This window comes from Formica exsecta, unplaced genomic scaffold (genome assembly GCF_003651465.1).
Source record: "Formica exsecta isolate Colony F162 unplaced genomic scaffold, ASM365146v1 scaffold696, whole genome shotgun sequence".
In the NCBI taxonomy this organism is placed as follows: domain Eukaryota; kingdom Metazoa; phylum Arthropoda; class Insecta; order Hymenoptera; family Formicidae; genus Formica; species Formica exsecta.
Genome location: NW_021853462.1, coordinates 239,861 through 259,416, shown reverse-complemented (window position 1 = coordinate 259,416; position 19,556 = coordinate 239,861). Strand labels below are relative to the sequence as shown.

The following is a 19,556-nucleotide window of genomic DNA, read 5'->3' as shown; positions in this document are numbered from 1 at the left end:
ATTATTATAATAATTTAAAATTTCGATAAAATCTGAATGATGTATGTCTTTTGCTTTTTATGCTTAATTCTAATGTAATATTCTTTGCTAAGGATCGATTTAGAATACATTGATAATGCACTTTCTCGCACTTGCATTCCCCCGCTAAGAGCACCCTGTATGCATGGGTGCTTCTTATATCTTGATAGACGAGTGCATTGATTGCACGAAAGCGCTGAGCATCGATCAACCAACCTAAATCTGCCTCAATGCGCTCGAACACGCGAACCCTTCAGCCTTCTATCCGGACGGACACTCTTCCTTCTCTATCCCCGTATTATCTAAACAACAATTCTCTTCTCCTCTACTCTCTGAATATAGCTCCGCCCAAGTAAATTCGCTCTGTCTGCGGTTTTCGAGGTCCCGCTGCACATATGCAAGGGTGCTTAGGGATTTGAGATTTCCGTACAAATTAACAAAACTCTTAAGCTGTCATTGCCCAGCACTCACTAGTTTGCAAATTGACAAATGATTCGATTCAAAAATTTCTGTCAATTTTATTTCAATTATACGAAAAATTAAACTAAATATAAGCATATAAAATATACGAAAAATGTTTTAAAAAATGAACAGATGTCCCTTTCCCCTCCAAACCATTTAAATTGTATATTTTATATAATTGTTTTTTAAAATCGACATATCTATATTAAATTTTCAATTATGAATTCTGATATATACATATATATCTTTATCCCATCAATATTTTCAATTTAAATAATAAAAGAAAAAGTTTTTTCTCAAATTACATTTTATAGAGGAACTTATTCTGCATAAAAATTATTCTCTACTCCTGAGGAAAGAGAGCTTTTTCATGTCGAAGTAAACTTTCGCGCACAATATTAACTGAGAAGATTAAATGGCGAGTGCATGTTAATAGCTCGTGGAAAAATTTCTGTATATGATGATGTTCGCGTCGCGCCGTAGTGCGATTATCGCAGTTGCGAGTTACGATAGCAACGCTCGATGGCACGTTGTGCAAAGTAATTATATCAGAAATTAGATAGGCCAGCTTTTAATGGCTTCCGCGGGAAAATTCTAGGGAGAAACTTGAGGAAGAAAAATCGCGATGGTATGAGAGAATAGTTTTTCATTAAATCTCGCTGTTGAACTCAACGATTAACTTTCGACGACGGGAATTTTTATCATCAATCAATATTTATACACCTAATTATATTTGTAAATTTATTATAATCGATTCCTCCGCGCCGCAATAGATTAAAATTAAATTAAAACAAAACTTTATAAAGCAAATTTTATGATAATTTTATAATTATCTTATATTTTTCCATTTATTTTGATTTAAAAAAAAAATTGTACGTTGCAGAAATTAAATTATTTTTAAATCCAATCTGATAGATGTATTCTATTTTTTTATTCTAACTTTTATCGTTTTATTAAACTAGAAATTAGTAAAAAGGAAAGAAAAAAAGAAAGACTAATTATAAAAAATTAATTATAAAGAAATTAACCTAATTTTAATATTTCGAATAATCAATAATCAATTTAGTTCTGCCAAAATAAATGCATTGATTGTCATGTGATTAATTAACGGTTGAAGGCTATGTGCGCAATTGCCTCATTAATATGGCAATAGACTTTTGTAGAAGGACGTTGGGCATTACATTACGAAAGCCATTACAATATTATTATTGTTACTATAGCGGTCTCTATATCGGCAGATTCAGCTTATTTTATAGCGGTAATTATGTAAACAGTGTTACTCGCGTTAGAATTGTATTAAAATTTAGCAATTCAACATGCACACGCGCACAGGAACGCAATGCATTAATATTCGGGCTTTATACTTTGCCGATAAATCTGCATTATATGGCATGAATATTTATAATTACATAATGTATAATTACAAATGCAATAATTATCGCACAAAAGGCTGCAAGATGTCTGTCGTCCTCTCCAAAATCAAGTATAATTGCTTCGTCCTGTTTTCTGCGGAATAAATTAAGATCTATGAAGAAAGTTCTGTTTGTTTAATGAAAATAGAATACAACTAATTTAAATTGGCTTATCCAAACCAGCATTGCGAAATAAATTGATTATTTTTATGTTTCAGGTACTTCGATACGACAACAAACAAGAAGTTGGCGGGCCGAACATAAAGCTGCGAGAACACTCGGTATAATTATGGGAGCGTTTCTTCTCTGTTGGCTACCGTTCTTTATCTGGTGAGCATCAATTATGAAATAATTCAGTAGGCCAATTTTCTAATTTTTCTTCATGATCTTTTCGAGAAAAAATTCATCGATATAAATTTTTAGATAATTATTTCATTAAAATTTTACTTTATCTCAAATTATCAAAAAATTTCTCGGCAAGAATAAAAAAAGATTAAAAATTAGACATTAAATAAAGATACGAGTCTTTAATTTCAATTTTTATTTTACATTATTATCAATTTAAAAACAAAATTGCAATTCAAGACGTTCTTAAATTGAAAGCTCAAAGTGTGAATATATCAATATATCAAAATTAAGAATAAACACATACACATATTGAATAAATAATATATGTATCTTTCATATCATTAAGAGATATTTGAAATTTGTAAATATCAATGAACTTCTCTTTAAAAGAAAGCAAACCTCATTGAGCAAGATAGTTTTAGTGGAAACCCACTTGGCGACTTTGCTTTGAAGAATTCTTGCTGCGGCGTTTATGTATCGAATCGTCGTCAAGAACGAGAGCTTTACTGACGTCGAATATTTAAGGTCAACAAACAGAGAGAGAAAGAGAAGTATAGTCTCGTCTGTCCCATGTTTTATTAATGCAAGCTCAGAAAGTGCATCTCTATAGAGTTTGTCGAGGGCTTACCCTACTCTCTCCGCAAGCTTGCTCGCAGTTTGACTATTTGCTAAGCCTCCGCGACCGTAGCGGAATATGAAGATCTTTCTTAGAAAGGGACTTGAGAGACGGGAAAAACCTTATCTCGGAGAGAAAGTTTAAAATTGTGAGAAAATGTAAAACGCAGAAGAAAGATACCATGGTCCAGCAAACAAATCGATGAAATTTTAGAAAATTTGTCAATAATTATAATGTGGTCAGGTTACCACTGAACAAATAAACTTTGCAGTAAAAAACATCCAAAAGTTTATTTAAAAAATACAAATAATTAAGATACTTCAATTTTAAATAGAAAGAATTCAGATAATTTTGCTTTATATGTCTCTATAAAAATTCATTTATACAAAAATTCTATTTCTGTAAAATTACATACTATTAAAAATTATATAAAATTGTACTAATAAAATATATTTTTTTAAATCTGTTGAACTGTTTTAATAAAATCGGTATAGCAAAAATAAATTTAAATGTATCCTTGTAAAGTTATCAAAATGCCACATTATTTTATTCATGCATTCAAATCAGTTTGGTTCTCGCAAAGTGTAATGTTACAGCATAGCGATAAAACATTTTATCGAATACCAAATGGCTGATAAATAAATACGCACGCTTTTTCGCCTGAAAATGTTGTTCTCTATGAAAATAGAGCAAAGCGATACATAGATATATGAATGTGCAGCAAGACATCTCCATTTTGCAATTCGGTTTTTATTCATGCAAATGCACAAAGCGCATCACTCTACTGACCTAAAAGCTCGCATTAGTTTCGTAGTTCGGCCATTTCCCAAATCGCGTTATCGACTTTTGGAGGATCGACTCTCTTATCACATGAATAATTTTACATTTCTGAAAAAATTGTGTTTTAGTAAGTCTCTTTAATAATCTTTTTAATATCTATATAATTATTTTCGTATTAAACTAAAAAATTATTACGCTTTGTCAGATTCATTAAGATATATATATATATTTTTATTTTCATTTATTATATCTGTTAAAATATAATCGTCTTGGTAGATAATTATTTCTAAGAATAAAAAAATAAAATATAAAATTGAATAAATAAGAATAAAAACAAAAATTCTTAAAATTTTTGAAAAAATGCGACAAAAATTCTCATTTTAATAAAAAATATTTTCTTTTTGCCGATTATTTCTATACAAATAAATATATGTATATGTATAAGTAAATATACATATATCTTATTTTTCCTATTTAGAGTAGGAAATTCGACATTGTCATCTATTTCTTTACGCGACACATAGAATAACAAATAAGAATAACTATAGAAATATAGAAAAATCTTATTCTGGAGTTAATCCGTAAAAATGGATATGTATATAGTTGTAATAGCGATCAACTGCATTTTCAGAGTCCAATTTATTCGATTGATATCGGTGGCTTTGTAATTTTCGTCAAACGGAGATGCCGCCACCACAAATCTATGTCGATCTGGTTAATATTGTTCTATGTCGGTATCGCGATCGATGCTTCGTGCATTAATAATGATATGTCTGTGGTCGAAAATACGGTCGCATTACGTTCTTAGCTGCATTATTTCGATTTATACAGGATGTAGCCCATCAAGCCAATAATGTAATCTTTTATTGTGTATATACATATATGATGGATTTTTTGATGAATTTAAAATAAATCTTTTCTTAAAGAGAAAATCGTAGAAGATTCGCAATACAATATTTTTAAGATTGTTGAATTCTTTGCACTATATTTTAATTTCTAAATTTAATTTTTAAATAATTTGGAACATATTCTATTTTAAAATAGATTTTAGAATAAAGAGAAAACAGATTTTTAACATATCTAACTTAAAATATTGTAATATACACACAACATATCTAATTTTTCAATTCAATTTTAAAATAGTTTAAAAGAAATATATTTGAACGCAAACTTTAATAAACATTAGATTAATTCGCAATAAGATCATATCAAAACACATTTTCAAATAACTATTTTTATGAAAACATCACTATTTATATTATTTAAAGCGACCACATTCAAAAGTATGAACTCTATTCTAAAATAAATTTTTCTTTAATAAAAATAAAATAAAATAAAATAAAATAATATTCCAAAATTATTAAATATGTTTAATACCTTAATTTTTGAGAATATGTGTGAGTTAAAATAATTACAACAGACATTCTTGTCAGTTTGGACTGACAAAAGATTTGTTGTCAGTTTGATTTACAAATTTACATGATATTTGAAACGTTTTGAAACAATTATGATTGTTCGTATTAAGTAAATGTATATCTTCAGCAATTTATCTCGTTGAATAAAATTCTTGGAGTAACAGTTGTCAAACGTGATAATACTTCGAAATCGTAAGAAAAAAATAAAAATTATAGATGCTGCGCGTAAAGAATTCAAAATGAATCTTATTTTCACACCGATGGCGCACGTAAAAAGGCAATATCGAAACATTGATTTAAAATCCGCATAATGCAGATGTATCTATATGCAAAATACTCGGCGCGCATGCTGTAAGAAAATACAAGAGGCAAACGCAAAAAAATCTCATTTCCCCGTCGTAATTTTGATGCAGAACAAATCCCATAAATATCTAAACGTCATATCTGTATTCGCACCTCTCAAGTTACCGCACTGAGATATCCTTATCGAAAATTATGGCGCACCGTATTCGGCTGATCTCTTGACCTTTTTCCTGCAGATTTACAGCCTCTTACTCTGCAAATCTCGATCCGGATTATTAATGTTACCGTGGTGCTCCCAAAAACTTTTTCCTCCAAAACGATCGTTGTCGTTGATTTACGTTATTGCGTTATTTATGTGTGTTGTGTTTTTAGATTAAAGCAGAAAGCTTTATTTACCGATTTTTTTTACTGTATATATACATGCTTTTAATTTTTATATTCTTTAAAATAATTTCTATTTTCCTTCGTTTACTTTTTATTAGCTCTCTATATCACAAAATTTACATATGCAAGAAAGCTTTTTATAAATTAAATCTATTTCTCCTTTTTTAAATACTTTGAATCATATAATATTTCCCCTTAAAAATACACGTATTAAATTATATATGTATATACCTTGATTGTTTGACACAAAATATAATTATAAATTTAATTTTAAGAAATATTGTTTAAGACGTATCGAAGATAATCTCTCTCCACAGCTTTACATATATCTATTCTTCAAAAATAGGTTTAAAATGGTTTGCGAAACTAAAGTATTTCGATTAATTTCTCGAGCAAATGTAAACATGATTGTTTTCTGTCATTCTTTCAGGTATCTGACGACGTCGCTGTGTGGCGAGGCCTGTTATTGCCCGAACACGGTAGTATCGGTGCTTTTTTGGATAGGTTATTTCAACAGCGCCCTAAATCCGCTTATCTATGCGTATTTCAACCGCGATTTTCGCGACGCCTTCAAGGACACGCTGAAGAGTGCCCTGCCCTGTTGCGCCAATTGTTGGAAGACACCGTCGCAATTCGTGTAGCGCGACAAGATTCCCAGAAATCTATTTCTGAAAGGCGAGTTTATCATCCCTCACAACCCCTATCATTTTCTCTCTTTCTTTTTTTCTTTTTTTTTACGGGTTTCCAGTCAAAGCAAAATCGAGCCACTTCGTTCCAGCGATTTTTGAACATCAATCGACATTGTTCGCAATTAAACCTTATTGCCCGGATCTATTGACTTCACACACCATTGGCTTTTCCGTTATTCGTAACTTTGTGCGAGGCGCATATGTTACGTTGATTGTTTATCGTCACGCGATGCACGCTTTAGCAATTGTACTCTCTTTTACTTGATCGTTATGTATGATATAATATATTTCCGCTTTAATTATTTATAAATATTTTTTCGGTATTTATAAATGATACCTTAAAGAAATATGATTTTATTTTAAATAAAACAAAATATAAAAAAGATATAAAAAACAACATATAAAAGGAAAAACTTATATAACATAAAATATAAAAACAGGATTATAAATTTCAATCTGAAAAGATATATAAAAAACAATTCTGGATTTGAAAATTTACAAATTGATATTATATATGTATATATTTTACATCTCTTTTATATGTGTGTACAGTTCTTTATGAAAAATTATTAAATTTTATTTTTTCAAATTATTTAAATTTTATTCGCTCTCTAAGCGTGTTTTATCGTGTACCTTTTTAATCTTTTACGGCTCTTTCTGGAAGAATCTTTTTTCAAGTTTTAATACTTAATTTGGACAAAATATTAATTATAAATATTCATATAACTGTGTAAACATTTGAGGTAAAAACTCGAATTGAAGCTAAACAATTTAATCATTGATTTGCGATCTTCAAAGTGTGAATTCCTATCAATTACAACCATAGTCATCCTTCTTAGGACGACGATCGGCGGCACGTAATTGCCTGCCATATAATCGTTGTCCCGAAATACACTCGGTAATGTAATCCCCACTATCATATCGCTGGCGGAAGCACACGACAAACGCTTTCGAGAGATTTGAGATCGAAATTAATGCTCCCGAAGAGCGGGGTCATTAAAACGGATATTACCGAGTAGAATAGATGCTATTACGAGCGATTATCATTGATATGCTTCAATTTGCGATTTTAAGACGGAATTTTCTTTTGGCGTCGATAACAGAAGAAATTCACCAAATGTCATAAACTTAATGAAATAGCAAGAATTCCTAAAAAATTTGTAGTTGCAACTATTAATTCGCTGATATCCACAGAAAATTAACAAAATTTTATTCAGAAGAAAAAAACCATCTCTGTCTATATTAATTAGATTGAGTTTTTAAATACATAATTTTTTTTCCATCTCTTTCTTGAATATAAAAATATTAATTTATATAAGAAGGTAAATTATTTTAAAAAACCACTAATATACAATCAATGTTTTAATCTTTTTTTCTTGCAAAAAATTCAATATTTTATGAGTAAAATTTCAATAATTTTCGTAAAAATAAAATAAGTTTAATAATAAATAAATTTCCTTAAACATTTTGGTATCAAGTGCCCAAACATTACATCATTAATTATTTAATATATATTATTATTTATAAAATAAGTGTACACATAAAAGCGAGTATAGATTATCTTTTTAACAAAAATTTATCTAATTTTCTGTGTATTTGTAAATTAATAATAATAAAATCTTATTTTTACTATCGTATAGGCAGAATAATTTCGCGCAAAGAGAGCGACGTCAGAAGTTACGCGAACATGGATAAGCGCGTGCAAGGTACGCACGAGATCACAAAGGATTTGTTAATCTATGCTTACTCTGTAAATACGTCGAGATGCCCGGTTAGCGCTAATTAGATGTAATTATTAGCGCGCCGGCACATGTGTAAGGCTGTAATATATGTAACGCGAGATACTTAAAGCAGCTAGTAACGAGACCGCATATGTGTGTGTAATATTATCGTAATCACGAAACAATAACGCCACGATGGATCAGCACGCAGAATTTATAAAGAGACGTTCATCGTGCGCGCCATATTACATGCCTGTATAAATGTACTATATAGCAATAAAGTTGGGAGACAGATTGTAAATATAAAATAATATAAAAGCGTTTAGAAATGTGTGTGTATGTGTGCACGCGCGCGTGCACTACTTGTGTTTTTGTAAGTAAAATGGATATATTATACACACATATTGGCGTCGAGTTTTGTGTATCTTATGTGTTGCTTACATGTACACAATAGGGAAATTTAGTAAAAAACGTACCAGGGCGACATAATTAAATGAGCACCTCTCTCATTGTGTTCAAATATATGTCATTATTTCTTTAAATCATAAGATCTCGCATTTTTATTTGAGAAAAAAGAGAGAGAAGAGTGACTTATTATTTAAAGAAATAAAAATATATATTTCAGACCAATAAAGCGTCTGTGTTTACTTGTGCCATCCTAGAATATATGTACCTGTAAAGGTATTCCGTCTTTTTTGTTAACATATTCTATTTATCCATATTTTTTAAATCATTGAAAAATGTATTGCTTGCAATAATTGTACTTGGATAATCAAAAGTTGTAATATCTTATCAACTCTTGCTCTATTATGGTTTCCTTTTCAATAATAAAGATAATAAAAATAAAAATAATAAAAACGTAAAAAAATGTCTCGACGATTATAAAATCAAAATACAAGAAAAAAGGCCAATTGAAAACAACAATTTCAATATTTAATTACAAAATATTATTTTTTACTCACAAATCTTTTATTTACAGACTTATTATTCTTTTAATGTTTTTTTTTTTTAAATAGAACACACCGATAAATATCTTAAAAAATTAATGCAGCACGGAATACCTTTTCTGCATCAAAATGGTTTGTTTAATCGACCGTCTCCATCTGCTTCTGGATGATTATTCGATGAGAAAGAGAGACCGAGTGCGCAAGTGAGAGAGTGAATGAGGACAAGAGATTATGCTAACGCGCACAGTTACGCGGACCGTCCGAGTAAAGACATTAATTAGAGTAATTCGCTGGCACGCACGACTTTCTCGCAATTTCTGACAAATCATATTTCTTTGTTACGTTCGCTTAATGAAATCATCGAATGTCACTAGCAAACAAATTTGCCAAATTTAAAAGAAAGCACATTTGCACGATAATCGGCATCGAAGAAAAAAGACGCGAAATATTACCGAGAGACTATTAGAAGATTCTTAAGGTATAAGAATAATCACAAAATCGATCGATCATTATTGATTAGTTGACAATAAATAATTATGCTAACGCACGGTTTTAATCAAGTACTACATATGAATTAATTTCTACATTAATTATGAGCTCAAGAGTATCAGCATTAATAAATTAATAAGAATGCATTTCTAATTCCTATGCTTTATAATTAGGACACTTAATTGTTGTAATAATAATTTTTCTAATTCAAACAATTAATTTCTACTATGCAAAGAACATAATCGATGTGCATCCAAAATCAGTGCGAATTTGAAGCAAACGTGGTAAACTTTCATTTTTTTGACACAAGTGTTCCTTTCTCAACACGTGTCAAACTTTATTTTTCTATGTATATATCATGAGATTAGTTATTATCGTCGAGGCATGTTTTATATCGGGCTTCCGTTCAAGTAAGTTTTAGCGGATCGTCATGAATACGAAAGAAAAAAAAACACGCCTGAAGGTCCATTCTCGCATATCCGAATTGCGTCAAATCCGAAAATACGTTAACGTTAAAAAAGATAAGGGCTAAAATTATACATTTAAAAAATTAGCAAAATTAATATTTTTTAAAAATACGATAAAATATAAAACATACAATACTAAAAAATATAATATCTGAAAGATAAATACGATATTATCACTTTTGTCAAGTTATTATTGAATTTATCATTTTTTTCGAATATTTATATATAAAAATTATAGAAAATTCAATATATATTTATACAAAATAAAATATACACATTTTTTAATGCATAAAGCAATTAGTTAATCTTCATCATCGAACTAAAAATGCGAAAATGGACCTTAGTAAATTTTTTTTCTCGATGCGAAAAAAGCCGTTAATAATTGATATTGGACGAAGAAACTCTCGAATTTCTCACGTCGAGACATTGTCAGAGGTGTTTCTGTCAGCGATATCAGCTATTCGCGAATAACAGAAGAGATACATTTTTTGGCCAGCGAAATAATCAATCAATATCGTTTGTTCGTGCGAAAGCAATGTTAATCTGACAATCTGTGTAGTGATGCTGAAGAAAATTTCATCTTGTAAAGAAGCAAGAGTGTAACTTAAGTCGCGCGCTGTACACTGGGCCTAAAAAAAGCGTAGCGTTTAAACGAGCGATTCTAGCGGTTCATTGCAATGGCAATTTTAGAGCGGCGTAGACGTTTAAAAGTGTCTAGCGGCAAATCAAACACACGCAGCAAGTAGAGTTAAGTGTGAATGAGAAAACGCGATGAAAGAACTGATATGTAGATAATTTATGTAAATTACGTGAACACGAGAATGAGAAATGGGAATAAAGAGAGAGAGAGAGAGAGAAAGACAAAGCAACTATAAGTGCATCGTATCGGAATAAAATTGACTCAACTGAAGTATTTTGTACAAATTATATCTTATGATTTTAAGTTTATCTTATATAAATAAAATTTTTATATATAAAATATATACAATTTTTATTTTTACGTATAAAAAATATCTGTTTTTTACTTTTTTCTATATAAAATACAGATTTTTTGGGGGATATTTTTCACAAAAAATAGATACTATCAAAAATTAAGAAATAAGAGCGAAAGATAAGATATATATCCTTTTCGTCAAACGAGCGTGATTTAGCGAGTCAATTTTGTTCCATTAGAATATAGTAGCCAATAAGAGAAAAAGAGAGAACACAAGAAGAATGGAAAATAAACGATGTTATATTGCGAAAGAAAGCATGGTGCAATCTTTAATCACATCCCCGCTCCCCAATCTACCCTGTAACATTTCTCGTGTCAATATTTTATGAGTTCCCGCATTTTACGCGGCGAATTAATTTAGCGGCGACATCGTCACGGTAGTCGAGCTTGTTTGCGGTTAACCGACGACAGAAAAGAGCGTGATTGATCGATAGTCTAACAGACTGTGTGACGGTCAAAAGTGATTCCACTTCTTCTACTCCTTCAGTATTTCTTACTACATAATATGTAATTTTCCAACAAAGAGAATCAGTATATATCACTATTAATATTTTTATTACAATAATGTATCAGTATTTAATTAACCAATATTATAATGCCCGATACTTTGGCAACCTTCTGCTTCGGTTTTATTAAATTTTACTAAAATAAAATAAATTTATTCGCGTTAATAAATAAATATAAACAGAAGTAATAAATATAAAAATGTAAGAATGTAACGAACAAGAGTAACAAATATAAAAATACAACAATCTAGAAAAATGCGTTTTTATCTCCGCGGAGATGCTCAAAGAACGAAATAAAATCTACCGGGAAATAATTTGAGCTATATTATCCGCAACTTGCTATTTTATTTTCGCACAATTTCTACAGAAAGGGATGCAAGAAAGTGGAGAAAAAAGATATTTATATTTCTCTAGCAAAAATCTTTTCCTCTCCATATTCTTTTTTTGATTATTTGGTTTATACATTTTTATTTATATAATTTTATTTTATTAAAATTTGTTTCTATAAATTTTATATAAAACTAAGCAAGTGACGGCATAAAGTTATCTACTTTATCGTATTCTGATAATAAAATAGAAAGAGTATTGTAAACAGAGAGAGAAAGAGAAAGAGAGGAAGAGAAAAAGAGAGACGAGAAAATAACATAATGGTCAAGAACATTTGCAAGCATAAATAATAATGTCTCTCTCGTGTTATTATATTACTCGCCATTACGATATTTTCCTTCATAGCAATGCACATTATGCCTTCACGTCGACGATTGAATTTCATGGTGAATTCCGTCGAGGCGATCAGAATAACAATTCCGTCTGATAAAATTGCGATCAACGACGACGAACTGCGCGCAAAGCTTCTGACAGGTAATCCCCATCCCCTTCACTCTCAGTCAGGGAAAACGCTCCAAAAAAAGAGAGACACGTTTTCGCGAGAGAGAACAATCATCGATACTTGCGTCGTTTCGTGTCGATAGACGTGTTGACAGCTGTAAAAAGACGTTTCTTTACTCTCCTGCCTTGTATCCGATCCTTATCGCAAAATACACACAATCACACATGCGTGCACGCGCGTATTTTGCGCAAATATCACGTCAAAATGAGAAAAATATTCTCCTTGCTCCCTATTAAGAAAGAAAAAAAAAAATATTCCTCATAAGTTGATCTCTGTCTAACATCAGCATGAAATTTCCCAATTTGTAGGAGAACAAAAATATTCTGATTATAAAAAAATAGGTAAATCTTCAGATTAACTTACATGGATCGTTTTCATTTTTATATAGATTGTAGAGGGTACATTTCTAAGTAATACACGCTTTGAATTTTGTGGCGCTCTCTTCTGGTTCCAGAGATATGCGATTTTGAAGTGTTTCACAGTTTTAATGCTTTTAATACTCTAGATCTTGTTGAGGATAAAAATAACTTAATAGTAAATTTTAGTTAATAGTAAATTTTAGTTTTAAATCAGAAATAGGTTTGGGTTAGATTATATGTTCCGGAAGTGGAGCCCCCCCGTAAATCGAGCGGAACCCACTGCGTCCATGCGTACACTTTCCCATCCACATAACAATTGTGAGATGGACCTCGCCTCGCATTGTAAAGTATATCCGAGAAATAGACGAAACACATTATTGACAAAATATTCATGACCGTGTACCTATCTCGTAAATGTAAACAAACACTTTTTCGTCTGCTCTACTATAAATACAATGTACACAAACTTCGCTTTTCCTAATATTACTTTATAATACCTGAGAAAAAGCATTAAAAGCATTAAAACTGTGAAACTTCAAAATCGCATATCTCTGGAACCAGAAGAGAGCGCAACAAAATTAAAAGCGTGTATTACTTAGGAATGTACCCTCTACAATATATGTAAAAATAAAAACAATCCGTGAGGTGTAAGTTAATTCAAACATTTATAGAGAGATATAAACAAGAAATATAAACATTTTTCTTTTTGTGAAGATATCTACATGTATATTTATATGGAAAATTTTATGAATAAAAAATAAGAGAGACTATTATGTTCTACACAAAATTTAAAAAAATATATGTGGAAAAGAACAGGGGAAAATGCATAGAAAACGTGTGGGAACAATGTTTCCAGAGAAAAAAGCAGAAAAAAATTGTGAAAAAAATATAAAAAAACCTTTTTTAGATCAAGATAATAGAATATTTAATATTAATGTAAAATTAAAAAATTAAACCAAATTTTAATAAAAATTTTAAAAACTGGAACCATATGAAGTCTCTCCAATAAAAAACAAAGTAATACTTTTAAAAATTATCATATTTTTTATTAAGAATGTAACATCACAAACTGAGATACTCGAGCTTTATTATATTTTGCAACGTGTTTCTCCATATAACGATAAAAATTTTCCTATAATATTAATTATTTTCTTTCTTTTTCCCACTTGTTTTTCCGTTTCCGTTAATCTGATTTAATCTCGCTGCGCAATTCTTGCATTGCTGTGGATTTTTACGATAATTCGCAATTGTGTCGTACCACGAGAAACCGCGTGTAATTGCAATTTACAAATCGGAGATAAAACCACCTTATCTGCCACGTGAAGTACAGCAGAGTACGATTCTGCGTTACATCGGACTGATTGCTCTCCAGGAAATACGCAACAATTTCCCCGCAACTACTTTTTCTTAACAACTCTTACCAAGGCAACGAATAATAAAGAAGATTTTTGTTGGAAAGAGAGAAAGAAAAAGAAAACAAGCATTTATCACAAGCTCTGGATGCTACGACGTGCATTCTGTTTAAACGAAATCCAATGTTCTTTCTCTTTTGCGCCTACGCAAGTTTTTTTTTCTTCTCATTTAATGCGACGTAAAAGCACGCAACGTAGCACTCAAGAATAAGCGATTTGAAAAATGACCGTCTTCGCGTGATGAATATCTGATGGCACAGGAAAAAATTGTTCTTGGTCCTAATGACCGAGCAAAATCTTTCAGCAAAATCTTTAAGATAATATAATACAGATTCTTATATACTAAAATAATAAAATATATTTTTGCGAATATATAATTAATCATATATAACCTCTTATAAAATTATTTTAGTTTTACTCTGTTTTGTCTTGGTTTTATATTATTTGCTTTTAAAATTACATTTTTTTAAATTTTTTAAATAAAATCCTTGCGAATATTAGTCTTAAAGCCAAGTTGTTTCTCTTTTCGCGTGCTGCATGTTGCCGTGACCGTAAATGTACACGTAAAGTCAACAGTAATATGCGCAGCGCACTTTGATGCATTATTAAACATTTTCAGCCTTTATCCACCGCTTTAGTAAAAATGTTTCTATATTACTACACAGAAACTAAAGCATTTCTGTTCTACATTTTTTAAGTGCCTAAGGTGCACCGAATGTAATCATGCTTAGGGAGAGACGGAAGATAATGCATCGTGAAAATATGTTGTATATGCGGCATGAGACACTCTTAATGAAATACATTTCGAATAGACAATAATTTAGATAAGTAATTGAAAGCTTCAAATTAAAAAAAAAATAGAAATTAGAATGCAAAACATAATAATTAGAACTCTGAAAATAAAAATAGGGAAATAAATTTCCAATGACACAAGATTATATATATAATTATTATTATAAGATATATTATTTTTTAATATAATACTAGAATTTTCTTATCATTGATTATCTTAATTATAATTATTAGATAAGTGATTATTAAATAAAAATATCTATGAACTTTGTTCGACATTTTTTATTTATTTGTAATGACAGCAACAGATTTGAAATATCGTTAAATATCAATATATCTAAGAACAAATCTCGTCTTTTTCTTTTTATTGTACTTCTCGTTCAATATATCTTTGAAGATCCGTACTTGTCATCCGACGAATAATTAATCGCGCCAACCGTTTACCATTCTTCCTAGATTTTTATCAGCGAATAAATAATCGTTCGTCAGATTCATGAAGTCACAATAGAAACTCTCACGCACTTAACAATATTCAATAGATCGACAGATAACAAATGCTTTTTATTAAAATAAAATATAAAATAAAAAATCCGCCATCCGCAATAAATTGAAATAAGTCGTGATTGCTTCTGTTTGTTCTTCTATAAAACAACAAATGTAATTTGTGTGCTAAAAAGTAAATTACTTAAATGTACTTGTACCAAATTTAAAAAAATTTTTTATTTATTAGAGAATTAAATATTATTGATCTTAAAATCAAACAGAATTTAAATTAAGCAATTAAAAATTATTTAATAATAAAATAATAATCAAAACTAATATACGTATTTTAAAACTAAAATAAAAGTATAATTATAAAAAAAGGTTTGTGCAAAAAATCAATAATTTAATCATAATTGTTATTGATATTTGCAAATATTCACATGCTTCATTTTGATAGAAATATCGAGCTTTAAAAAGAACAAATGGAAGAAATGTCACGATAAAAGAGTAAACAAGGTGAAAGATACTTTTTAATATATTATACTCCTACTCCTTTCTATGTGGAAAAAATCTCTCAAAATATGGCTTCAGATTTAAAAGAAAAGATCTCGAAAAGGGTAAAAAGATTCTGGGCCTCTAAATTAAAATGATTGAGAAGCTGCCATAATTTCTGTTGAAGTCTCGCTTTATGGTAAACAAGAGATATAAACAGATTATGATATTCCATAATTCTTCGCGTTTCGCGAGAAGAAGAAAAATAGATATAATGAGAGAAAAAGAAAATAAATGTCAAATAAATTAAGCTAAATGGCAAAAAAATGACAAAACGGGAAAAAATACTAAATAAAAATATTTAAAAAAGATTTGTTAAATTATAGCAAAAATAATTATTATAGATGAAATAAATATTTACAATTGCGATATAATTTCTGTTACGCGGATTGGAAAGCATTTTTTTGCAATTCGTTCACTTTTTCGCGAAATAACGAAGTTATTAACAAAGTTAAACTTAGCAGCTTTAGATAAATGAGTGCTCTCAAATAGCTCGCAGAAGTAATTAGTGTTATATTACAGAAAGGATGAATATCAGCCGCTTCTTTATAAGCTTACCAGCGCGATGAGATCATGATACGTCAGTCATTAATAAGGCTGTGCAGATATTCGTATTCTCTGATAACTTTCCGTTTTATGCTGATAGATCGCATTAACTCAGATTTGTCAAGTACAAAAACGTCACAAAGAATTTTTAATGGAAATTCAATAGAAATGGATCTTCAGACAAAAATAGAATTTGAGAATAAAAAATGACTGACAATGAGAATTATCTTTGAGACACCATATATACATATAAAGCGCTTTATAACTTTAATATTCACGGCTATGTCGCGACACAGATGGGACTATCCACGTTATACATATAAACCTGCTCTATCTGTCGCATCCAGTCGATTGTCCTAATTCTCAAGCGGAAATCGATAACGATGCCCACAAAATTTATTTGCAAATTCACACGCTACCGACATGGTCGCGAAAGTGAGTCATTGTCTCGCGTCCCAACGAAATTCCGAAACTGTCGGACACAAATTCGCGGCAGCGCGATCACTTGAACGAGCGGAATTTGTCGAACGTGCCAACGTGACAATCAGATTCCTGAGAATTTCTGACAATTGCGCATGGTTTACGGTAGAATTGAATTCTATGATTTATAATAGAGATGATTAATAATTTTTCATACGATAAAATCAGCGGTTAATAAATGTTACTCAAAGGAAAATTTGACGATTGCAACTGTAGAAGTCTGAAGAAGCAATACCTGTTCTGAGAGAAATATTCTTTTATATTAAAATTATTTTAAATAACTATAATATAATAAAAAATATAAAGAAAAATAAAAAACAATGTTATTTTGCTGTTGATTTTTACCAGCAAGAATAAAAACCGAGATATACTCATATAAATCGAAATATATAACTTCAAGTTACAATGCAAGTAAAATTTTATTAGTGGCGATAATGTTGATGTATTGCATTTGTCAACGATGCCAGAGTGCAAGAACGGTTGATTCACAAGCGAGATCGATACGATTTCAATATTTATTGCCAGTGTAAAGGCCACTTTTATGCACGTCAAGGCTGATCGTGCCTGTACGTGACCGACTTAATATCTCGTTACATCTCGTCGCGAACGCGAAATACTAGCAAAATATTCGCGGTCCAAATTAATCACAGCGAAAAACCGTCATTATATATCTTGTTTTAATTTTATCATTAACAGCGCGTTTTATGTATCTGATTCATTACATTTTCGTTATTAAGGAAATTCATGAAAATCCTGAAAAGTTCGCCAGTTACATTCATCTCTTTGAATATTTGGAAAATTATGTAGATTCATTGAATAGTTATAAGCAAAATTAAATTATAATATACAAGTTTCGGATTTAGAAGCATTATAAAACATCATCGAGTAGAAAATCTAAAAAAAGTATATTTAAAAAGAAAGAAAGAAAATTTAAAAAAGAAGAAAATATATTTTTAAAAACAAAAAGAATTATTAAAATTCTTTTATTTAAAAATGTAGTTAAAAAAAAAAAATAAAAGATCTGAATAAAGAATACGTAGCACAGTGTTAGTATTCAAATATTTTTTAGACGTTTAATTGGAGTAAAATTGGAATATTCACAAACGTATTCTTATTCCACAAGAGGCAAAGCGACAGAATGCATAATTCCCAAAAAATTAAACGTGAGTTGGATTCAGTAGGATCTTTTCTTGCATCTTGTTTCTACAATTCGCATATTTTTGTTTTTACGTGACCGCATTAACAATAAAATCGAGATCAATTTTTCAAAATATACTACAAGATAATTATATTAATTAATTAACATAATTATTGTATAATTTTTATTTAACAACTATATTTTAGGTAAATTTTAAAGCGATCGAGTCTTATTAAATAAAATGTCATTCCTATTTAATTTTCTTTACTGCTAAATTAAGAAATATTTACTTTCTTATTTCATTTTAATTCTTATATTAAATTAAAATATAAATTTATGTATGTATGCGTATTTGAATACATGCAATATATTATATCACAGCTGGTTCTTCACACCTACATGCAGAGATTCTTCTATACATTTAAATTTTATATGTATAAAATTCAAGAACTTCCTAAAATGTTTTTTTTTATTTTTCGTATATATTTGACCATATACATATATGTATATAATGTCAGAGATAAACATTGTTATTAGATTGTTATACTGTAATAAAGCAACGGGTTTGTCTATATGTGAATATCAATATGTATCAACGGAATTAATTTCGCGAGCGGGCCCTTCAACCTTTAAAAAGCTCACGAGCTAGTAAACGAAGCAGTCTCGCATGCATGCGCTTAATCTGTCCAAGGAATCGACCCCTTCCGTTTACTCTCTCTCCCTCTCTTCTCGTAATATATTTCTCCTCAAGGTCACACATATAAGAACCCCAAAGATTCTCTCTTACAAAAAAACCTTTTTTCTGGGTTCGTATTTGCGAGAGATTAGTCTACCTACTTCAATTTCTCAATCGATCGTATTCTCTTTTTTCCCTTCCCCCCAAATATCCCTCTATTCTAATATCATTCGCGTCGTTTAATTAGAGCAAGTCGGTTAGGCCGACTCACCAAAAATTGTGTCGAAAAAACTAGTCAAACCGCGGTCGTATCTCTTTTCTTTCTTAAAGGAAAGCATTTATCAAACTTCTTCCCCCGAAATGAGTCATTGCCGAGATATTGGTCTTCAAGAAGGACATTCCATCCCGCCTTCGCCGCTGAATAACGATCGAAAAACTGAAAGAAGAGTGGCACGTGATTGGTGAATTAATTAAATTCGATCTACATATAATTACAAATTACAATAATTTCAATTTCACGAATATTTCGTATCCTTTCATCAGCGAGAATAAAACTAAATTGTAGTTACTTGCACTTAAATTGTGAATATATTAATTCTAAAGAATTTAAATTCAGAATTTATATATAATATATAAGAGAAAAATAAAAATTTAAAAATAAGAATAAAATTATATATA

At 30.0% G+C, this 19,556-nt stretch overlaps 1 protein-coding gene across 2 annotated transcripts in view; it reads left to right on the top strand.

The window, feature by feature from the left end:
- LOC115243164 (octopamine receptor beta-3R-like) overlaps positions 1-11,296 on the top strand; it is a 97,520-nt gene extending 86,224 nt beyond the window's left edge. For both annotated transcript variants that reach the window (XM_029819922.1, XM_029819921.1), the window contains exons 3-5: positions 2,111-2,222; positions 6,169-6,413; positions 8,068-11,296. In XM_029819922.1, the coding sequence (XP_029675782.1) occupies positions 2,111-2,222; positions 6,169-6,379 (323 nt within the window). In that variant the 3' untranslated portion in view covers positions 6,380-6,413; positions 8,068-11,296. The remainder of the gene's footprint in view (positions 1-2,110; positions 2,223-6,168; positions 6,414-8,067) is intronic.
- Positions 11,297-19,556: the final 8,260 nt, after the last annotated feature.